Below are 24,851 nucleotides of genomic sequence, written 5' to 3'. Positions count from 1 at the left end.
TCATTAGCAAACTAATGACAAGAGGACTACATATCTGCATTAAAATCTAGAACTAGACCTCTTCCAACCAACCAGGCTTTCTTGGCAGAGTAAGCCATTCCTGGCATATATGCTGCTGCTTAATCGTTTCAGATCCAGTTAGAGAGCGTCTCTCACCACTGGGTTGAAAGTGAGAGCAGAATCTGACCCACGTGATACAGAGCTAAACAGATTTCAGCCACTCTCCTTTGTCTGTATCGGGTTAATTAGCCAAAGTGCACAAACACTCAGGGGGAGGAAGCAGGAGATGGTTCTCTCATTTGATCTGGCAGCAAGGAGGCAGAAAGAAGAACTAGGGTTACCATTCGTCCGGATTCCCCGGGACATGTCCGGCTTTTTTCAGTTAAAAATAGCGTCCGGGGGGAATTTGTCAATGTCCGAACTTCCCCTCGCCCCCCATGCAGAGCGTGCGGGGCTTACAGGATGGTGCCACTCGCAGGGGGCTCCGGCAGCCAAAGCCCTTCCTCCACTTCCCCCCTCCTCTCTCCTGAAACTTGAGATCACTCCCCTCCTCTCCCTCCCTCCCCCCGCCCTGCATTCACAGATCGCCGGCCATCTCCTCGGCCTCCGGCAGTCTGGAGCTCCAACCCTGCTCCCCTCCCCCGCTGTCGAGCGCGCTGCTCTGCAGCACAGTAAGGGGGCTGGGGGTCAGAGAAGCAGCAGGGAGGTTGGGGGGGGTAGTCAAGAGACAGGGAGCAGGGGGAGGGTTGGATGGGTCAGGAGTTCGGGGGGGCTGTCTGGGGGTTGGGGGTGTAAGGTTTTGGGCAGAGTACAGGTGGGGGGGTCTCAGGAGGGGGTAGTTAGGGGACAAGGCACAGGGAGGCTTAGGTAGGGGGTGGGGTTCTAGAGGGCAGTTAGGAGCAGGGGTCCCAGGAGGGGACAGTCAGGGGACAAGGAGCGGGGGGGTGTTTGGGAGTTCTGGGGCGGGCTGTCAGGGGGCAGGAGTGGGGAGAGGGATCGGAGCAGTCAGGGGACAGGGAGCAGAGGGGTTTAAATGGGTCGGGAGTTTTGGGGGGGGGGCTGTCAGGGGGTGAGGAGTGGTTGGATGGGGCGTGGGAGTCCCAGGGGTCTGTCTGGGGGTGGGGGTGTGGATAAGGGTTGGGGCAGTCAGGGGACAGGTAGGGGGTAGAGTCCTAGGGGGCCAGTTAGGATGTGGGGAAGGTCTCAGGAGGGGGCAGTCAGGGGACAAGGAGCAGGGAGGCTTAGGTAGGGGGTGGAGTCCTGGGGGGCAGTTAGGGGCAGGGGTCCCAGGAGGGGGCAGTCAGGGGACAAGGAGCGGGGGGAGGGTTGGGGGTTCTGAGGGGGCAGGAAGTGGGAGGGAGTGGAAGGGGCAGGGGCGGGGCTAGGGCAGGACAGGGGCGGGGCTAGGGCGGGGCTCCTCCCGTCCTCTTTTTTGATTGTTGAAATATGGTAACCCTAGAAGAACTTAATTTTCTAATGAAATATGCTGCCATCCAGAGCTGAATGGGCTAAATTCAAACCTCAGATCCACATACACAGCTGCAATTGACCTCAATGAGAAATAAACGGGAGCCACATGCATCCAAGGTCAGAATGTATTCAGAAAAATACCACTGATAACATCACTCCTCTTTTGCAATAGCTACGCTCACCTCTTAGATCCAGAGGGAGTGGAGATGCAGAACTGGCAAAGGAGCACAGGCTTATCATGGTGAAAATCCCCATGGGGCCAACACTACGTAAGGGTTTCACGGTCCCCTTGGCCTGAAAAGCTCATCCCAAGTTTCAGAGCCACACTTTAGCTTTGCTCTGTGCCATACGGCAGAAAACGGCGATTTCCAAACCACAAATTAAATCAACAGACGCGAATGGTTTGACATGACGCAGATCACAACAATCCTAGGCTCCAATTCTGCCACCATTTCTCATGTGGAATAATAACTATGAAGTAGTTGCACTGATCTCAGTGGGACTACTCACAAACTGTAGGAAGTCTGACACAACATGACAGAAAGACAGATTTGGGCCCGTAGGGCTAGAATGAGCCTGTAGGCCAGGGTGTAACCGTGTCATTCCAGGAAGAGTCCCAGAAAGAAATTGCAACTCAGAGACACAGTTCCATTCCTGCCCTGGTGCAGAGGAGGGGAGAGTATTTTGCTACAGCTTTTTTTAGGGCACAGCATAACCTCCCCTCCCAGCCAGGCAGCTCTGCTGTCCTCTCAGGCCTGTAGCTGCCATCTGGTCACTGAACCAACAAGTGATATGCAATTTTAGACTTGGTTTTGGTAAGTAGTGACATTATAGAAGAGCTAGTTGTATATATAACCTTGGATCAGGTGATCACAAGTTGATTCAGTTTAAATTAAATGGAAGGATAATCAAAACCAAGTCATCAACTATGTTTTTTTTTTATTTCAAAAGGGCAAACTTTGGGAATTAAGGGAATGAGTTAAAGAGGTCAACTGGAACGGAGAGTTCAAGGACTTAAATGTGGAAGAGGCTTGGAATTTCTTCAAATCAACGATACGAAAACGATCTGAAATTTGCAGCCAAGCAAGGGGGAAAAACACACTCATATGGAAAGACCCCAGATGCAGCTGGATGAATAACCACCTCAAAAAGGCTATTAGGAATAAGCAGAGAGCCTACAGAGAATGGAAAAGGGGATTGATCAGTAAAGAAAGCTACACCTTGGAGGTTAGAAAATGTCGGAATAAAGTGAGAATTGCTAAAAGTCAAGCTGAATTTTAAAAAAAGAAAAAAGAGGTTTATTAGTTATATAAATAGAAAGAGAATAAGGAAGGATGAGGTTAAGCCCACTATGTAAAGTAGATGGGAAGGAGATTAAAAATAACCTAGGTATGGCCCAAAAATGAAATGCATACTTTTTAATAGAGATGATAATATGGAACATGGGCATGAAGGTCGGAGGGCTGATGGAAATCGGTGTATGGAAATGGAAATTACCACATCTGCAATGGCAGAAAACCTTTTTTTTTTTTTTTTAGAAGGGATGTGTAGCAGACCTAATATACTTGGATGTCAGTAAAGCATTTGACAGGGTACCACATGGGAAATTATTAGTGAAACTGGGAAAAACTGGGATTGGTACAAGAACTGTAAGGTGGATAAGTAACGGGCTAAAGGGGAGAAGGCAACAGGTTATGTTGAAAAGTGGATTATCGGACTGGAAGGAGGTTACTAGTGGAGGTTCTCCAGGTCGATCTTGGGATCAATCTTATTCAATAATTTTATTAATGACCTTGGCACAAAAAGTAGGAGAGCGGTAAGGAAATTTGCTGATGATACACAGTTGGGAGGTATCGTCAACACGGAGGAGGATCAGAATATTATACAGGGAGATCTGGATGACCTTGAAGACCAGAGTGACAGAAATGGGATGAAATTCAATAGTACAAAGTGCAAGGTCATGCACTTAGGGTCTGATAATAAGGATTTCTGCTTCAGACTGGGGGCTCATCAGTTGGAAGAGATAGAGGAGGAGAGAGACTTGGGTGTGTAGTGAATCACAGGATGACCACGAACCACCCATGTGATACAGCTGCAAAAAAATGAAAATACAATCCTAGGATGCATTAGGCGAAGAATTTTCAGTAGAGATAATGTAGTATTCATGCCATTGTACTAGACACTGGTAAGAATATTTGGAATACTCTGTACAATTCTCATCATCCATGTTCAAAAAAGATGAATTCAAACTGGAACAGGTGCAGAGAAGAGCTACTAGGACGATCCGGGGAATGAAGGGCCTGTCTTATGAGAGGAGAGTGGAAGAGCTTGGCTTGGTTAGTCTAGCAAAAAGAAGGCTGAGTGGGGATACAATTGCTCTATATAAAACATACATAGGGGGAGGGGTGTAAAGGCCAGGGAGGGTGAAGAATTATTTAAGCTAAAGAACAATGTTGGCAAAAGAACAAATGGATACAAACTGGGCATGAACAAATTCAGGCTGGAAATTAGAAGAAAGTTTCTAACCAACAGAGCAGTGAGGTTTTGGAACCGCCTTCCAATAGGAGCTGTGGGGGCAAACAATTTAGTTAGTTTTAAGAGCGTTCCAAATTGATGAGTAGGATTGTATATGGTGGGGGAAGAGCTTGGCAGCCCTGGGGCTCATGTACAGTTTATGTCTTATGGTCCTAAAAGCTCAGGCGTCAGGGCTTTAGCCAGCCACCTGTAGAGGTCAGGGAGGGATTTCCCCACCTTCTCTCCCTGCCATGTATTTCAGGATTGTTGTTAGTTTTTGTCCCCTTCTTCTGAAGCATCAGAGGTGGCTGCAGCTGGGACACTGGACAGGGCTGGCCTGTGCTCTAAGTAGCACTGAGCATTCTATTTCTCTTTCTCAGGTGCTTGGCTGGCTGGTTCTTGCTCACATGCTCAGGGTCTAACTGATCACCATACGTGGGGTCAGAAAGGAATTTTCCACCTGGGCCGACTGGCAGTGACCTTGGGGGTTTTCAGCTTCCTCCGCAGCAAGTGGGTATGGTCACTTGCCAGGATTACCTGGGTATGTTTCACTTAATCAATTTCCTGCCATTGCTGGGGCTCAAGCACTGGTGAGCCTCTGTCCCTCCTATTCTCTGCCTGTGTCACGTAATAGTCTAGTCTCCTGTGGGCTGTAATATTTCAGTCTAATTCCAGTTGTTGGGTTTAGTGTGGGTGTTGGTGGCCTGGGATGTACCTAGCCTTGGCAGAATCTGATTTTTATAATTTTGACAGATAATATCAATGTTTATTTTAAGCATTTTTTTTTATTTTTACTGATGTAAATGGTCACAGTTATGTGAAATTATGGAGGGCATCAGACAATTATTTAGTGACAGCAGATGTTGAAATTCAAAAAGTTAAAGTTTTATAAATTATTAACACAAAGAGTCAACATCACATCCAAATATTCAAAGTAAATATCCTTCAATCAACAAATTGTACTTGCTTTTACTATTCATTTGCTAATCCATTTTAACAAGCCTAATTCAAAAGGCTAAATCAATGGATTTTGACTCTGATAAGTTATCAAGCTGCACTATTCTTATTTTATCTATCTGTATATTACGATTATTGGTGGAAATATTTTTTTCATCGGTTTGCATTTTTGTTTGAAATTGATGTGTACCAACATACAACAATACAAATCTAATCTTTCCAAACCAAGATATGCAGGAGGTCAGATTAGATGATCTGGCTTTAAATTCTATGACTCTATGATCAGGGATAGCACAGCCTCAGAGATGAGTCAAAGGGCTCCTATTCTCATGCATGGCCATGTAGCCCAAGGACACAGACTAGCTCTTAGTAGAAGTCAGTATCTGTATACTTCATTTCCTGCTTTTCCTATGATTTTGTCATTTTTATGAAGCAAAGAGAACTAATTATATCATGGTTTTGAATTCACAAATTCTCACTATCTGTCCTGGGTAAGGAAGAAGAAACAGGTTCTGCCATCTATGAATAGTCCATTCTTTTCTGTGGGTGAAATTCGGCACAGCCTGTGCAAGGCCTATGTACCATTTAAAGCCCTTTACATGGTGCTTAAGTTGAGCCTCAGGCAGTCTCAGCTCTGGGGACAAATTTTCAGCTTCTTGAAAAGTGCAGAGGATCCAACCTCTGATAATCAGGCCCCTTCAGGCCTCTCAAATTGGGCACCCAAATACCAAAGCACATAAAATCACTAGCCACTTATGAAAATCTTGGCCATTTGCTCTGAAAAGTAACTAGGTTGTTATTTGGGGAACATTTAGTAATGGGAAAATGAGAGACTAACTGTGCTCAAAGAAGGAAAAGAAAAACAGGTATGTAGGAGAAATTACCACTCAGATGGAAACGTAACAGTTTATTTGCTTAACTTTATTGCCTGGAACTGCCAGATCAAAGGCAAATATTGTTCAACATTATAGCTGCCAGTCCCCTCCATCCAATCAGTCCTTAAAATGGTGACCATAGTAACACAAACACAGAACCACATTCCTCTCTGACTGGTCTGCACCTGATGGTAGCCAAATACGAATGCCATATGAGATCCTTCAGGACAAACTCAGCCCTCGAGTAGGTCTGTATGTGCATAAAGTCCAATGAAATCCTATGTCCTGTGAGAGCATCAGAAGGCAAAGCCTGGCCTTTTGACCCCAATCCTAACTCCTATGTTTCTTTTTATGCATGTGAGTAGTCACACTGGACTTCCATTAGATTATTCAAATATGTAAAACTAAGCAGGTAAGCGTTTGCAGGCCTGGGGCTTCAATATGGAAAAATCCTGTAGATTACAGGAAAAGTTATTGAATGGAATGGAAAAATATGATTATGTGATATCATTATCAATATTATTATTTTGTTAAATACTTTTACTGGTACAGTGCCTTTAATCTGAGGATCTCATAATTCACAAAGAAAATTGAAATAGAGGATAGTAGGATAGCAGTACCCTTTCATCTCCTTTACATTTGAATTCTTACACTACCCAGCTGTTGTTGTGGTGACCGGATATCCCACTCAGGTTTCACAGCGATCTGTAGCAAAATATTTTAACTATGAGATGAGGGCTGAAGTTTCAATGATATTGTAACAAGAGGTGGGGGGAAAAAACAGACATAGCAGATCAGCTGAAGAGCAAATGAGCTATGAAAAATGAAATAACAGCTGCAACGTGGAGACACAAGACATTTTAGCCATCTTTTTTTCCCCCTGCTGAACCAAGCACTTATGATATATTTATGCAAGATTTTGAGAAAAATTGTTCAGATGAATTTGCCTTTTTAAGTAGGAGTCAGCAGCTCCAAAGACTGTTTTTCATTGCAGCTCTAGCTTTTTTTAAAAAAAATGATAAAACAAATAGTTCACTAGTAGCTCTGGCAACATAATAATACACTACATAACAAGTGCTCAGAATAACATTGTTCTAGGACAGTGTTCCAATTTTATCATACACAGAAAAATTGCTTTATACTAAATACACATATAAACATTATTCTTGTCTTATTTTTTATTTTATTTTTTATTTCATTTTATTATTTGCTACAGTCCTGTAATCAGATCTGGCAGTGTGGGGCTCTGTATGGCTGCTGGGGTCTGCCCTAGCAGATCTAATTGCAGGATAAGAGCCTTAAATAGCAACCATAGTTGGGTGTGTGAAGTGTTCTTTAATTGTATAGCTGTGAAACTCATTCAAGGCTTATCTTGTTGCACTGGATTAATTTGAAGTGTAATTTTAAACTGATTTTGTAAAGCCAGTGCAAAAGGCTGCATGGACAATTATTGGTTTAAACTAGGGTTATTTTGGAATCTTTTAACTATCAAGCTCATATATGTCCTGATCCAAAGGCAATTAAACTCAATTAAACTCTTTCCATTTAACTTCAAATCAAGCCCATAGAAATGGCTTTATAAGGTGTGACGAACTGGGACTGTTCTTACTGTGGTCTTTGAATGCTGACCGGGAGTGTGGCTAGGATGGTCTGCGTTGGGGGATGGGAGACCGACCGAGGGAAAATACCTCAGCATGTAATGTGAGAACCCAGGAAGGGGTTAGAGGCCAGGTGACACTTTTGCCCGGGAAACTGAACAAAGGCTGTGGGAGGGGTCGCTGAAGGGGGAGTTTTTCGGGAGCTGGCTGGTGATATGGCTGGGAGGCAAACGGGGCTCTGACCTCCCAAGGGGGCTGGGGTGCCCTGGGACCCCAAGATGGACCTAACTGGGGGGGGATCCTGTTGTATGAGCCTGCAAGACCTGTCTTGGACTGTGTTCCTGTTGTCTAAATAAACCTTCTGTTTTACTGGCTGGCTGAGAGTCATGGTGAATCGCAGGAAGCCAAGGATGCAGGGCCTTGTGTCCCCCCACACTCCGTGACACAAGGTATTTGAGCCACCCTTGCCCAACTTCCCCAATTACACCTCTACCCCGATATACCGCTGTCCTCGGGAGCCAAAAAATCTTACCGCGTTATAGGTGAAACCACATTATATTGAACTTGCTTTGATCCACTGGAGTGCGCAGCCCCGCCCCCTCCAGAGCGCAGCTTTACCATGTTATATCCGAATTTGTGTTATATCGGGTCACGTTATATCGGGGTAGAGGTGTACCTGTATCTGATTATCATGATGTATCTGATTATCATAACAGGCAACGTTAACTATACCCTCAACTAGCTGCCAGCTCCATGTCGAATACCCTGCCACAACAGCAGACACACAAATATTCCATTAAGAAAAATTTGAGGAGACAGTTATGAACTTTCCCATTCCGGGTTACATAGTCAAAGAGCACAGCCCTTGTTACATCACTAAACAATATTTAGGTGCATAGTATTTTCTAGTTTGCAGGCAAAACATTTAGACATGAGTTGTATATTCAACACATTACGTAAGTCTCTTTACATCCCACAGTGCTTCACTGAGCTCCTCAATAAGGGTGAAAAGAGCTACAGGTTAGGTTTGTCAATGTCATCCAAGCTGAGCCAATTATATACAAATGAACAAAACACACAAGCCACAAATACACAATAAAAGCATATCCGGAATGAATTGAATGGAATTGTTCAGATCAGTTGTTAAAACACCTCTAAGGGGACTGGATTAAGGAGAAGAGGATCCTCACAAGATTCAGGGGGCAATAAATCACATGGGTCATCTGGCCTTTATGAATCACTCAAGTTAGCCCCATGCCTGAACTTGCAAAGAATTCAGCTGGAGACATCTACAAGCCAAAGATCTATCTGGACCTCAGCCTGAGGACTTGCAGAGCTTAACACACTGGAGCCAAAACTTGCACATGCAGCAAAACAAGCAGCACATCCCTCTGTTTTCAAGCGACACACTTTTTCAACACAAGAACAGCAACACACCCGTACTATTGTAAGGACAGACGCCAGTCCAAGGTGAACATCAGAAATCTGCAGCTTTGTCTCTGGTCTGAGAATGATAATCTTAAATAAATTAATAAAGGTTTTGTTCCCAGCATCTCTCTTTCCCCATTAACTGCATCACCTGTTGCACTGAGCAGTGCAGCCAATATCACAAGGCAAGTTCTCACTGAGTGCTTGACAGAAGTCAAATCCATTGAAAGCCAACCAATACTCTAAGAATGTACGTACAGAACAATATCAGTCTCTGCTGGTCAGGGACAAAATGGAGCTGTGACGTTGCACTCCATATGTTTTATGGAAATATGCTTATGAGTGTGAATATAATGTAACTGGAATATGCTTTATGCAAAAGATCTCTTGTAAGGTATCATAACAAAGGTTATAAACTACTGAATATATTCCTCCTATTTGTATGCATGTATCATTCTTGTATCTGAAGCTAGAAATATGAAGTATAGCTCAGAGGTCCTATTGTAATTATGCAAAGTGTGGGCCATTAATGGTGGTTTCGAATCTTGATGGCTCCCATTGACTAAGACAATTGGTTGTAAATGGTTTATTTACCTACAAGCCTCCCTGTGTACCTGTGGGCCAACCTAGGAAGAACGGAGACTAGGGGTCTTACAGTGACATTTGACCATGTCACATGATATTGGAATCCATCTTAATCCTTGTACTTTTCCATTGATGAGGTGGGGTGGGGACAAGCACAGACAAAAGATTCCCACCTTGTGTCAAAGCTATAAAAGGGGGTGGAGCAGGACAAAAGAGGCTGCCAGTCATGAGAAAACCCCTGCTTACCACCTGAGATGTTTGCTGGATCTAACAAAGACTGTACCAGGGGAAAGAATTGGGCCCAGACTAGGAAGGAGTCTAGTCTGTGAAAGAAGCTTATTGGAACATCTTTGAGGGTGAGATATTACCTGTAATCAGTTTCTTAATGTGTCAGGCTTAGACTTGCGTGTTTTGTTTTATTTTGCTTTGTGACTTACTTTGTTCTGGCTGTTATTACTTGAAACCTCTTAAATCCTACTTTTTATACTTAATAAAATGACTTTTGTTTATTAATAAACCCAGAGTAAGTGATTAATACCTGGGGGAGCAAATAGCTGTGCATATCTCTCTATCAGCGATATAGAGGGTGAACAATTTATGAATTTACCCTGTATAAGCTTTATACAGAGTAAAACGGACTTATTTGGGGTTTGGCTCCCATTGGGAGCTGGGGGTCTGGGTGCTGGAGACAGGTAACCTGCTGAGCTATTTTTAGTTAAAGTCTGCAGCTTGGGGGGTGGGGTGGCCCAGACCCTGGGTCTGGCTTTACCTGCAGAGAGCCCAGGGTGCAGATGATGCATGTTTAGTATTTTTTCCCCTAATGCCCTGTCTCTGGCGTTAGAATATATGGAGATATACCTATCTCATAGAACTGGAAGGGACCTTGAAAGGTCATTGAGTTCAGTCCCCTGCCTTCACTAGCAGGACCAAGATGTACAAGCTGCGTTGTTAGATTAGTTGACAATATCAGAGAGATCTGACAAGGCAATGCCTGCATACAGGACAATGGGAAAATGGATCCAATGCCATATACTCTGAATTAAATCTCCCGCCTCAACATATGCCACTGTCCACAACAGCAGAGCTTCTTTAAATGGCAGCCAGTTCATTTGTGGTGCAGATTTCACACTGATACATTTGGCATAGGCAACATTGAAACAACAGTACATATATCAGAGGGGTAGCCGTGTTAGTCTGGATCTGTAAAAGCAGCAAACAGTCCTGTGGCACCTTATAGACTAACAGACGTATAGGAGCATGAGCTTTTGTGGGTGAATACCCACTTCTTCGGATGCAGCCGAAGAAGTGGGTATTCACCCACGAAAGCTCATGCTCCTATACATCTGTTAGTCTATAAGGTGCCACAGGGCTCTTTGCTGCTTTAACAGTGCATATAGTGAGCAGATATACCCCCTTAAAAATGTAAAGTTGAGTCTATGTTTCTGTCTTATTTTAAAACCAAGTGTACTTAATTGTTTTGTCTTGCTCAGAAGGATAAACTCCCTCTGCTTATTCAGTAAGTTCTGCAACAAACCATTTTTTGCTGATGATACAGAAGAGAAGTAATAAATCCACATACATTTATGGCCTCTAAAGTCTCCTCCAACTAGCAGGTGAGAAATTTGGATAGTCAATGAGGTGAAACTCCAAGTACATAACATGGCTTTCAGGAGATACATTCTTGCACAATATGGGCCAAATTTTGGATATAACGTGAACCATCTGACTTCAATGAGGTTTCATAGGAATGAGGGAACATATAGATTACCACATCCCTGTGGGGGGAATGAATTACTTGGGGAAGCCAAGGTGCCAAATTCTCTTCTTATTAACACCAAGACAAACTTGCTGAAGTCAATGGGGTTGTAAGGGATATAAGCCAAAGCACAGTTTGGCCCTATAAGGTTAAATTCCCAAGATTCCCAAAGTGAAGGTAACATCTGCCACATAGCAGAGACCCCAATCATTTAGGCATTTGAACCACCAACCAAACATCTTAAATGCTACCAGGAACCAATCAGAAGCCAGTCGTATTACATGTGTAATGAGCTGTCTGCACAAGACTGCCCTTAACAAGCAGGTTGTCACAATGTGTTGTAGCTGTGACACCCCAATAGCTTGATAGTATAGCATTTTATTTGGTTATAATCAGATTTACAGTTTGACGTTGAAGATATTTGCCCTAATAAAAATGGCTGCAAAATGCTTTTAATATACCTCATAGAAAACTACAGCATTTATTTCTCTCAGTTAAATACTTATATGTGAAAAGAACATTCATTTGTGGCTTAAGCCATTGTACACACTACTTACCGTTCCATGGTAGTTCCTGTACATGGGCATTTTTAAGATCTTTGTCAAGTAGTCTTCCAGTTGTTTCTACAATGCAAGCATGAAAACTTTACATACGATGTAGGGATTACTATAAAAATCTTATTAAATAGCTACAGGAAGTCATGAAGAGAATAAAAAGAAGCCACCGATTGAATGAAAAAATATATACATATACACACGCATGTAGCACACTCTCCACTGCGCCACAATATCCCAGCAAAGGGGAAATAACTCAGATCGTGGCAGAGTGCTCCTTGAGGCAGTCTCTTCCACTTTCTGAGCAGGAACAATTTGGCTCTAAACTTGGCAGAGTTTCGGTTCACCAAGAAGAATTTACTAACAAAACAGAAGGCATGTGAACTTGGTCAGAACACAGCTCTGCAAACAAGCTGGTCCCCAGTAGTGAAAATCAGAAAAATCCCAAGAATAAGATGGACAGCACAACACGTCAACAGCCTGTCTTCTACCAGCACACCCACATCTCTGAACAAAGTATTTAGAAGAAGAAAGGACATTTACTCTTCTACTAGAAAAATGTTCTTCTCGGACCATGTTCTCAGACGTGCGTGGCAGACTTGGCATCTGCCTCGCTTCTCCCCTTTTGACAGTTTGTCTTCTAACTGTGTGACTGAAAGAAAAAAAAAATCCCAGATTATTTGTCTGATCGGTAGAACGTTAGTGTCTTTTCCTCTGACACAAGCGTCCTGATATTCTATTTAAAACTTTATTATAAAATGAGGGACACGTAGCGAGTAAAGATAAGGGGAGGCGTAAAATTGTCTAACAAATCACTGTGTACAAATCAATTCAAACTAAAATACAATGCAAAAAGCAGAGCATATTGGGCCAAATTCTCCTTTGATGCAAATGGCCATGGATCCACTGACTTCAAATGAGTTTTGCCTATTTAATCAGAAGAGAATTTGGACCATGTTATTGGTCCATTATGTTTCACTAATCCCTTAGCCTTTCATATCTCTACCCCACCAAAATCCTTACTCTTGTTTCCTCGACTGCCCCCTAGCTTCCTATTGTCTTCCCATGCCAATCTCCAAACTATCCTTTTGTAACTCTCCACCACTCAGGCCTCTTTCCACAACTCTCTTTATGTTTGGAGCTCTGTCCCAGGCCTTGGGCCCAGTCCTACCAGCTGCTGCGCACCTCATTAGAGTCACTGGGAAGGAAAATTGAGAGCACTCAGCACTCACAGATATAAGCTCTTAAAGGTAAGAGGCCATATTGTGCAATACATTTTTAAGCACAATGACCCAATGATTTCGAAGGGAAATTCTGCTTAAAAATTGACTGCACAAAATGTCCCACATGCTTTTTACATCTCGCAAGAGAGAGATCATTGGATCATTCAGATTACTGCTGCTTACTAATATGTTGATTTTGAGCCTGATTCTCCTCTCATTTATACCAGGGTAAATCAGGAGTGAATCTTGGAAGTCGATGGAGTTACTCCTGTGTACTACAAGGGTAAGAGAGAATCAGGCTTTTCGCTTCTTTCTAATGCAATTTGGGCCTTGAACCATATTTGTAAGACTGCATAAAACAGTTACCTCCTTGTAGGGATAGGAATTCGTATGAAGGCTTTGTATCTCAGCAGTTCCCTGTGGAATTCTTGAAAGTTCTTGAATTTCCTTTTCACTTGCCATGTAAATTCCCCATGTGTGAACTCAATAGTGTAAACATTTGGACTTGGTACCTACAGGAACCAATAACACCAGTGTTTCAGTACTCAATGGGTAATCTTCTAGCATTAAATCCTCTAGAGTTTATCATTTTTTATTTAAAGGTATAGCCATTCCTTATGACTTTTAGTTACAATTTTTATTAGACTCTAAACAGAACAGGCAAAGATTATTCATATTGTCCTTGATAGAGTTATTCCCAGACAGACGTATTCATATTTTCTAAAACCCACTAGCTGATTTACAGAAAGTTAACTTGTAAGTGATGTGTTAACATGGTAATAGGAGCATGAAATTAAAAATGGACTTGGGATTTAAAACAATGTTCCAATAACATTCACGTTCTGACCTTTTTTGTTGAGGTAAAGCGTTCTACTTCCAGAACTCGGACTTTAATCGGACATCCGGTTAGATATGTCTGTATATGAGGCTCTTTGAACCCTTGAGTGTTATAAATTGCAGAGAATGGGATGCCCACTGTAAATGATCATAAAATAGTAATTAGCTTAACACTATTTTAAACTATGAATAAGAGCGTAATAGCTAAGGGATAATGTAACAAGTTAATAATGATTATATAAAATCCTGAAGTTCTGTAGTCTTATTTTTCCCCAATGCATATCATGCCTATTAAAACCTATTGCACCTCAGCTCATAGAAGCCTTCACATTAAGTCATCTGACTTGAAGAGTTCAAATGCCAGATATAGCACTTTCTTGTCATAAAATAGGGTCAATGGTTACCTGGAGAAAAACAGTAAAACCTCAGCAGTTTGCACGTAGGGAAGCAACACATTCCATAATTCATGCACGAAATGAGCAGCCTCACCCATCTCTTCAGCAAAGATTTAATAGCAAAGTGCTGTGATGAGGTCTTCTATCACTAAGTCTTCATCCATGTTACAAAATATATTACAGGATGTTTACTGATGTATTATGAGGTGTTATCAGGAATAATTAAAATTAAATTACACTTGTCAAATAAGTGAACAAAAGGGTGTTTTGTATAGCAAGGTTTTTTGGTGGGGGCTATTTGTGTATGTTTGCAGACTTACTCATTCATAAACTTTGGCAATTTGCATCAGGTCACCCAGGTACTAATGGAAATTGTAGGCAAGACAAGAAGCAGCGTTTTGACAATTTCAGAGTAGTTTGTAAGTATTATTTTAAAGAGTTCTGAAACAGCTAAGTGTCAAAAATCTCAAGTAGATTAGAAAAAAAACATTAATCCTGTTTAAAAAACAATCAAACAAAAAAGCCAACCTGCCTTTATTAGATAGCTAGAAATGCATAGATGATAGACAGACAGGTGCAGTGATGTGCAGCTGCTGTGCCAAAATGAAATGAAAGGTTTATACCTTAAAACACAATAAAAGAAAGGAAATCCAAATTAAATCTTAAAGCTTAATTAAGGCCTGATCCAGAGCCTATAGGAACCAGTAGGAGTCTTTCCATTGATTTCAATGGGCTTTGGCAAATTTCTTATGGCTCATTCCTGCTGAGCAACTCCTACGAGGTACTTTGAATCCTCAAATCCAGGTTTGATCCTTCATGATGCTGAACACCCTCAACTCCCAGTTTAGGTCGAGGGCATCACTTCGTTTTTTGTAGGCGTCACAAAGTACTTTGCAAGATGGCGCCATTACTTTAAAGGTTTCACAGCCCTAAAGAACCAAGCACAGTTTCACGAGGCCCCATCAGAGCTTCAAAATCCTGGCCCACTCTCTCACTCTCCCCACCCACACTCCCTAACACCATCAAACTGAAAGCTTCATCTTCGCCTCAGCTGCACTGCATTGCTAACTCCTAGTGGGACATATGGTGAAAACAGACGGACACTAACTCACCAGTTGTTTTCGGATCATTTAACACGTCAGCATCCACCTCTTCCCCCTCAAAGTGGAGCTCCCTGGTGTCCAGGTTCTCTATTAAATTGCTCATGTCTGCCGCAATTTTCTTCAGCGCCGAGGTATTTACTCTTCTTTCACTGCTCAGTGACATCTTAAATGCTTGCTCACCAACAACACAGGGGGCTGTTCAAGGGAAGGGATCAGCATTGTTATTGTTTCTGCATCATCTACATGATACATTCCCCTGCATCCACCTGAACCTATCTGTGGTTAAGGGCCTGGTGTGTGGAGACCCCTGGCTTCCCCACCGCCTCTGTGAACTTGTGAACTTGCTCAGTCAGTGCATTAATGTGCAGTGCATTAATTGTGTAATAAATCATGCATGGGATAAAAACACAAAATACAACCCGTTGCCCTATCTGGTTCACTAACATTACCAACTACAACTGCTTCATACATAGCTACATTTTCAAACCGATGCGGAACAGAGAAAGAAACATCCAAAGTCAGCAGAAGTTGTTACCTGCTTTTTCCTTTGTGATTAAAAGAACAATATTAATTCCTTGAATTAAAGGATCTTCTATGGCCTCCACTCTCCTAGTATCTGTGCACAGGACTGGCCTTAGGTGTGGGCCACTCAGGCAGCCGCCCAGGGCACCCAATGGTCAAGGGGGTGCCACGCAGCCGTGCAAAGGTGCACGCTGCCGGTGTAGTATCAGAAGCTGCTTCCTGGGGGACTTCCAGATTTCTTCCTGCTTCCTCCCAGTGGAGGAACATTGGGGGGGCGGGGGAAGTGGTGACCCACAGATACAGCTCACCCCCCCAACATTCCTCCATGCCCCCATAGGGAATTGGGAGGGGGAGCGAGGCGCAACACCAAGTGCTCGATGCATTCTGGTCACTTTCTCCACCTGGGCTGTGCTGTGAGGCGAGCATCAAAAGCTGCTCCATGCATCCAGATCAGTTTCCCCACGTGGGCTCAGGAGCGGGGTGCAGGGATTAGGGGTGAAGAGGGTGCAGGAGAGGGGCAGTGGCTGGGGGCGCAGGAGGGGTGGGGTGAAGGGGGTGCAGGAGCTAGGGGCAAAGGGAGAGTGGGGAGCCCACAGGTACCGGGGCAATGGGGGGGAGGTGCGCCAAAATACAAGTTTGCCCAGGGCACCATTTTCCCTAAGGCCAGTCCTGTCTGTGCACCTCACAATCTTTAATGTATTTATCTTCTCAACACCGCTATGGGGGAGGGGGTAGGCAGTACTGTTATCCCTGTTTTACAGATGGGGGACCGAAGCACAAAGAGACTATGGGTACATCTTCACTACCCACCGGATCGGCAGGCAGCGATCGATCCAGCAGGGGTCGATTTATCGCATCTAGTCTAGACGCGATAAATCAACCCCCGAGCACTCTCCTGTCGACTCCTGTACTCCAGCTCCGTGAGAGGCGCAGGCGCAGTCGACAGGGGAGCGGCAGCAGTCGACTCACTGCAGTGAAGACACCACTGTAAGTCAATCTAAGTACATTGTAGCTGAAGTTGCGTAACTTAGATCGATCCTCCCCTCCTCCCAGTGTAGACCAGGGCTAAGTGACGTGCCCAAAGTCATACATGAAGTCAATGACAGAGCAGAGTCCCAAGTCACAATCTAGTATCCTAGCCACTGGACCATTGTTCCTCTCTAAAGGGCTTGTTACAAGTTACACAGCACTTGAGTAAATCTCTTCATTGTTAATGAGCCTGCAGGAGGTTACACCTAGTGCTCTTTATGTTAGTGGAAGAAGCAAGTGGTGAGCAAAGGAAAAACAGCATCAGAGTCAGGTCATCTACAACTAAGCAGCAGCATTCTGGAAGACGTTTCCTGCAATTATGACTAACGTACTCCCTACCTCCTCGTTCCTGTTAGTAAGCTGAGTCAGTGGAAAATCTGGAGAAAACGAGACATGACACAAATCTAGTAAGATCTTACATCACTTTTCGTTGCTCATGGGTTTGGTTTGTTTTTTTAAGATTTATTTTCCCTTGGCCCTACTGTCCAATTTGCAACCCTCATTAAGGTTCAGCAGGGCTTACCCACATGAACAAGCTCATGGCTTCAGTTGGACTTCTTGTGCGAGTGCAGCTCAATATGATTAAAAGTTGCAGGATCAAATCCCTTGTCCTTAAACACAGTTATGTTTAACCCCAGATAATACCCTCCTACATATCAGCATAATAAGAGTCCCATCAACCTTTGTATGACTCCACCATAAACACACAGCTTGACAACTACACTGAAAAGGCTCAGTGACAGATTGTCAGCAGGCGTGAATCAGAGTGGTTTTAAGTCTCATTTATACCAGCTGAGAATCTGACCCCCCTTCAAAGAAATGATTTAGAAGAGTCACATGTCATTTCTGCTGTTAAATTTTGTACAGAATTGTTTGCTTGGAAAGGGGGATTTGTAACTTTTGGAAATAATTCACTTCACCTTTTAAAACAATAACTCGTGTGTTTAGATGCTTTTAAAGAATATTTGTTACTGTCTTGAAATAAAGGTAATGCTATGTAATTCTAAAAAATAAAAGGATTGGTTGTGTCAGAAAGCAATTCCATGCAGGCAGAGCCAAGAAACACAGGGTCAGATTCTCCACTCAGTTACATCAGTGCAAATCCAGAATCAATTCGGTTTCATGAGTGTAATAAAAGCGTGAAATCAGGGTCAGGCCTAGCGTATCAGTGCTTTGTGAGTGATTTTTAAGCATGTTAGTGGTTCTGACACCTTCCAATCATCCATGAAGCCCCTTATGTCACAGTGGCAGAGTCCTTGACTGGGCTAAAAGGGATGACACTTCCGGCTAGTTGTAGACTCATTGAGGACTCTCATAGAATTGTCAGATACCTTTCTGTAAACACACAAACACACACACACACACACCTCTCTGCCCCTTTTATCCAAGGAAAGGAAATAAAAAGTAAGATTAAAATGCAAAACTAGGAAACCACCCATTTTCATCCTCTATTCTACATCACTACACAGCCTGGCCTTTAATGCAAGTTCTGCATTAACATGAAGAACAATGCTACAGTTTTCCTTGACCAGATGCAAAGGCAACTCACTTGTGCCCAGGAGATCTACATTTTGTCTCCTGGCTCCTTGCATGCCTCTGCCTAAGCATTTTGTATGGTATGTAAACCAGTCACAGGAGATTTCCTTTCAGCACTGAGGACAGGTATGCCGGAGTCTTTACAGCCGCAGTTGACAGCCCTTTCAAACCAGCCGGAAAAGTGTATTCGATTAAATTTCACCCCGGTGACTCCAGTGGAGTTTCACCATGTGTGTGTTTGATGACTGGCTCTATAGAATTGTAAAATTCCAAATGCTTCCAGATCAGAATATACAGTCCACTAGAAAACATGGGTCTCCCAGTGTGCTCACCTCACCAGACCAATTACTGACATTCCAGAATAACAGGGAGAAGTTTATAAGTGTGATTTCATATTGAATACAGGACCTGATACTGCACCCCTAATGTCAGTAAGAGCTTTGCTTAGGCTGGTGGATCAAACCTACAAGAGAACAGTATATTTCATTTCCCGCCCCACCACCATTATGCTATGCAATTATTTTACTAGGACATTGCCACTTCTAGCATATGCATGCCATTAAGGGATGGCCACTAACAGCAGAACACTACATATTGATTCTATCTGCATTTATATCTGGAAAGGAAATAGAATTTTCTTCAGCCTGAAAAGATGTGTTTTATCCTTCTAAGTTCAGCCCAATGAATCATGATGGCAACTGGGCTTGCAAAAGAGCAGGGTTTGCGTGGTAAAAGTTAATACAGACACAAATAATGATTTTCCATCGTTATCACCTGCTGTGGCGATAAAGACTTGATGAGAAGAAATGGCAAACAAGCACCTTAGAGATTATGTCAAGGATGAATATATACAGGGTGAGTTCGGTATTGATCATAATGTATTCACCTTCCCTTCGTTCTTTATTGTGCCAGGCACAAGAGTCCTGCTTGTCAGATGAATTGACATAATAAGTTAATGGGTAAACTATTAACAAATGTATTGAATCCGGTTATCTGCTAGGGGCTGCAGCAGGCCTGTTTGCCAGTGGATAACTTAGGGAAGAATTCTATTTCGGCTACATCTGCTTTCACAGTAGCAGCCAGATAGTACAAGTCAGCAGAGTGCAGCTGGCACAGGCAGCAGGGGCGGGGGGTGATAATTTGCTGCTGGTACGGACAGACAGTCCCCTGGAGCAAAGCAAGGGCAGAGACGGAAGTATGGCTCCATGAGCCACAATTCTCTTCCTGGGATGGGACCGCAACATGCATTCCTTAGTATAGGTCGTGTCCCTGTAGCAAAAATCTAGCCCAAGAGCCATAAATTACCAGCTCAATTACTACCTATTCCCTGACTCCCCCTCCCACCTCACCCCTAATGTGACCTACTGAAGGGCTGACCAGAATGGCAGTTCCTGAGCACAGGGGCTGCTACTGAGTTGCTGCCATGAGGAGCAACTTGCTGGAAAGGCAACAGGGAGGAGCGAGGAGCAAGCAAAGCCATGGCTTGCCTCTTCCCCACTACATAAGAAGTGAGGTTTTTACTCACGAAAGCTTATGCCCAAATAAATCTGTTAGTCTTTAAGGTGCCACCAGACTCCTTGTTGTTTTTGTAGATACAGACTAACACGGCTACCCCCTGATACTTCCCCACTACATGTCAACCATAAGAACTGGCTGGCCACGCAGAGGGAATAGCAAATTACCCCTCCCTGCCACAGAGACACAAACAGCACAACCAGGGAGCGCTGAGAAGCACCAAGTCTCACTGAAGGAGCAGCATGCCTCCATACTGCCCTTTACAATGAGCTGAGTCCAACAGGTCCAGTTTAGCTCACTAAACCTTTCGCTAGGGAACAGTGGATTGGTTTGGCCTTGTTTCAAACACCTGAATATTGTGAGCGTGAAAGCTGACCATCACTTTGAATGTTATTGGGCTCATGTACGGCCTAGAGGCTAAAATCAGGGAGAAAAAAAATCCATTGAAAGAACAAGGTGTGCAGTGGAGCAGAAATGAGGGTAGAGTGAAAAACAAGGAGAGAGAGACTGTGAATACAGAATTAAAAAGGGGAGAGAGAAAAATTCTACGGACAAAAGTAAACACTGTATATGCGGCATCCCATTGTGGCAGCCAAGTTTCTAGCAGAGTTTTTCTCTCCCTAATACATAGTTTGCTCCACCTGCGTCACGTTGCCTGTCTATCATAGAATGTGAGTACAAGCTTCCCTTCATCTAGCAAAACACAGATCTGAAATCCTGACTAACCCTTGAGGGCAGAGTTTAATTACAGGAAGAAAGGATTGAACAAAAATGATCTTTATTAACCCTGAAAAGAGTGCTATAGGTTTGCAACATCTTAAACTAAGGGTTGCTAATCTTGCAGTTTTATCATGAGACTCATGAGAATTGGTGGGGTTTTTAAACCCAAGCTCCTGGGGTCAGATCATCACATGAGAATCTCAGCTTTCATTAACATAAAAAGTTTCTAGTCTTTATGGATGTAGGGGGAAAACTTGAAAATGTGACCCTTGAAGGTTCAAAAATCAGAAGGCAAATAAAAAGAGCTCAGATTTTTTTTTTAATCTCATGATTTTCATCCTACCCTCATTTTGGAGGGCCTGGCTCATGATTTTTGAACACACAGGGTTGCAATAATGCAGACTACATCAGATTCACTCATCCCCAGTTTCTTCCATTATGTATATTATTTTAGCTAATCCATGCCTTCACCACTTTGTAATGAGGTTATGATGCTGACACGAGCTATTTTAAACACTTATCAAAGACAATGCGATAACCTTAATTTAGGAAAAATTCAAGTTAGCAGAGCTGGCTTCCAGCAGAAACAGCGATTTCCTGTTAATGCTTCCCAGCATATGATACTGTTTATGAACTTTCATCCTCACTGAGACAAGCACTCCCACAATCCCTGTTGGTTAGCCTCATTTCAGTTCTCATGACTTTTCTCTCACCTTAGTGACCTTTCAGTGAGGTTTCTTAGAAAAATCCCCAGTTCCCATTCTTGGTTTTGTGTCGCAGCACACAGTACTTTGACAGGACACCATGTTAAAGTCTACTCATTCAATTCCTGTGTACAGTGTTGAGCAGACAGGAGTTGTGATTTTCAGAGTCTTGAACAAGAACAAGAGCAGAGGGGGGAAAGAAAATAACTGAACTATGTATTCCCTTTTTTCCACCCTGCTGCTAAGAGTTGCTGCTCATGAGTTGCTGCTGAGTTAAGCCAGGAGCTCAAAAGGCCCCCAAAGTACATTGCCCTCAATAATCATTTGCTCTGCTTGTGATGAAACCTGCCTCTGTCTACATTCTTCCTAATTCTTCATCTTCCTGTCTTGAAACTCTGGATCTGGGCTGCTGCCGCGTCCCGCAGCTCCCATTGGCTGGGAACGGCGACCCATGGCCACTGGGAGCTGTGGGCACCCACACCTGCAGACGGTCAATATAAACAAACTGTCTCGTGGCCCACCAGTGGATTACCCTAACTCTGCCCCCACTGACTTCAGTGATAAAAATCCCATCAATTTCAGTGAGGGCAGAAATAAGCCAACATTGAGATCTTAGAAAGCCCCATCCAGTCTCACTAAATGTGCTCAACACATATTTTGACAGGCCAGCATGCAGGCAGAGCCGTGCATGGAGACTCTTTTTAAAATCAGTCCCATTAGGTGCAAAACCAGCAGAAGCCAGGCCAGACTCCACAGAGATGCTACAACAAAGCTGGGATTTTTTTATACTACAGAACAGTCCCCAAATCAGGAAGTCATTTATGTTGCAATACATTCCTATCAGTCCAATAAAAACTAGACTTGATCCAAAACTAGAATATCAAAATCAAACAGCCATCCAATTTTGGATTCAGATTGTATCCTGGATCTAAATTTCATGACTAAGGCCCACCTCTATTCAAAATAAACATATTACAAAATTATTATTGAGAAGTAAAGCTCATGAGAAAATCTTCAGGAGCAGGAACTCAATATCTTGCTCCTGATGACTCATAGCTGCTGCCTTTCAGCTATATTGGGTTTGTATTATTGATTTCCATAGTTCTTTTTGTGAGAGACACTGATTGGCAAGCCATGAGTCAGCTAGTTTGCATAAAGAGAATGCTTAAACATTGGCACCAGAAATCCTATAGGACTCAATCATATGAATTAGACTCAGAGTTGGTAGGGAGTTTATAGGCCAGATTCTGTTGTAAATCACAAGTAACTCCATTTAAGTTACTGCATATATTATTCATTGTCTGTACTGGTAGCACCGAGGAGCCCTAGTCATGGACATAACACGCTGGTGCTAGGTGCTGCACTAACACAGAACAAAGATAGTCCTCTGTTTCAAATAGCTTACAATCTAAGTATAAGACAAGAGACAACAGATGGATAAAGGCAGATAGATGGGAGAATGCAAGGAAACAATGATGGTCAACAAAATAGGAAGTAGTCTCAGCACACCAGTTGACTAAACCACCTCTACACTAGAAAAATTATCTTGTTACTGATAGTGAGTATTAGCAACAGGCGAGCTGAATGAGCGCTGAGCACCATTTATCTGCAAGTTTAGATAAGGACAAACCATGCTGAGCTCCATTCCATAGAATGTGGTTAAACCTTGAAGAGGGGTAAGTGCTGATCTCTGGGTCAATATCTAGCTGAAACAGATTCTTTCATCTTGCACCTGCACAATTCTTAATCATTGATGCCACTCCTGGTGGCAATAAATGACTCACCTAGAAATAACTGTTTATGGACACAATTAAGTGTCTATTACAAACTTGACTCCCTTCTACACTTGTGACTTCTTTCCTCATGCATGTTTTGCCCCATTAGTTCATTTCATTTATTTAGTCTCCTCTCTGTATTAAAGATTGATCATCTTATCCTTACCTGCATTGTCTCATCAGTGATTATTGAAAAGAAGTGAGAAATATGCCAGTTTTCCACTGCACTCAGCGCATTTCCCCACACCTGGGACCTGTCTCAAAGTCATGCTGTTCCCTTTCCAATGGTTGGGTTTTGTTTTAATGCTTTGCAAAACATGAATGTTTATAGAAGAACACCTGATTCTGATCTTGAAACAATTTGACATGATGTTACTTCACTGGCTTCAACGGTTACTCCAGATTTACACTGGTTCAAGGGAGATCAAAATATAGCACTATACATCTGGACACATTTTAAATTATTGTTTTCTTAAGCCTATAATTTGCAAATAATGGGCCAGATTCTCAACTGGCATCAATCACAGTAGCTTCAGTGGAACTATGCCAATTTATGCCAACTCAGACCCTGGTCCTTTAGCTTTAGGAATTGGTTTCTATGAAAGCAGATACGTATGAAGAGAGTAGAATATTAATTGGTTTATGGACCTAAAGCATTTAGTGAGTTCCATAAACTCTAAGGATGCACTGAGCAACAGATTTTGCATTTGGATCTCTGTCAAATCATGCACCCAGACAGCTCTTTATTGGCTACACATCTAATTAAGTTCATAAAAATAAGCTATTCTTTCCAAAGTCAACAGTAACTAATTTGCTAAACTGGCTCCAGACCTGCCTTATTAAAAGCTGCATATTTCCTCTTCAGAGATCCTCCGAGAGACTCAGGCAGATCTGCTAGCTGTTTTAGCAGAATACCAGTTTATCGCCAGTTAATAATGGCTGCTGACAGTCCCTCAGATTTGTCCGGAATTTTGGAAAGCTGCTTCTGAGGAAAGAATTTAACTCTAGATAAATAGGAAGGAATTAAATACATAATTTACAAAGTTACTTTTGATCTTTAGTCCATGCACCTTCCAAACAGCTATGTTTATTTAACTGGCGGAGGTAAGCAAGGACCTATGCTCAACTTCATGGCATTTTTTTTCTGTTTGTCTGTCTGTTTATAATGCAATAACGTCTGAATGCTGAGCCTGATCAATTCTAAAATTTCAGGGAACGTTCTAGGCATCAACAGGCAGAACCCTATTGATTTCAGTGAAAATTGGAAAACCAGAAGGGGGAAATAGGGGACACATGGAGCTCCTGCAGTCTGGGTAGCTGACCCAGCAGCTTCAATTGAACCACCTCAGTAACTGTGGACAGATCAAAGAACCAGCTGAAGGCAGCCATTAGCACCTTCCTGCATAATGCCACACCCTTTCTCAGCTCTGCTCATTCTCTCAATATTTGAGATCCTAAATTAGGAAGAAAAGAAATAAGAAAGGTGGCAGGAAAGAGGGAAGTGGGGGGAAAGTGGGACATTGGGAGTACGCACAGCACCTCTGGTGTGGGGGGGAAGTTGAAATGAGGGCACACTGAACCCCTGGTGCGAAGGGAGAAGAATGGGGGGGTGAGGACATGGGGGACACACAGAGCCCCTGGCAGGTGGCAGAGGGGCAAACTGGCAGGGCACACAGAGTTTCTGCCATGTGCAGGGAATGGGGCAGCACACAGAACCTCTGGCAGAGGGGACTGGGAGAACCTGGTATAGAGGAT

The 24,851-nt window shown here is 43.1% G+C and overlaps 1 protein-coding gene across 9 annotated transcripts in view; it reads right to left on the bottom strand.

The window, feature by feature from the left end:
- Window positions 1-24,851, bottom strand: part of PLD1 (phospholipase D1) — a 134,345-nt gene that overhangs the window by 69,912 nt on the left and 39,582 nt on the right. For 8 of the 9 annotated variants that reach the window (XM_065557753.1, XM_008164953.4, XM_042853766.2 and 5 more), the window contains 5 exons: window positions 15,305-15,490; window positions 13,808-13,935; window positions 13,327-13,472; window positions 12,281-12,389; window positions 11,741-11,806 (listed from right to left, as the gene is read on the bottom strand). In XM_065557753.1, coding sequence (XP_065413825.1) covers window positions 11,741-11,806; window positions 12,281-12,389; window positions 13,327-13,472; window positions 13,808-13,935; window positions 15,305-15,458 — 603 coding nt within the window. In that variant the 5' untranslated portion in view covers window positions 15,459-15,490. Of the gene's footprint in view, window positions 1-11,740; window positions 11,807-12,280; window positions 12,390-13,326; window positions 13,473-13,807; window positions 13,936-15,304; window positions 15,491-17,185; window positions 17,224-24,851 lie in introns of all 9 variants that reach the window. The other variant, XM_042853764.2, reaches the window with a different exon arrangement.

The sequence above is a fragment of the Chrysemys picta genome, chromosome 9, assembly GCF_011386835.1.
Source record: "Chrysemys picta bellii isolate R12L10 chromosome 9, ASM1138683v2, whole genome shotgun sequence".
Taxonomy (NCBI): Eukaryota; Metazoa; Chordata; order Testudines; family Emydidae; genus Chrysemys; species Chrysemys picta.
This window is presented reverse-complemented; position numbering and strand designations above follow the sequence as displayed.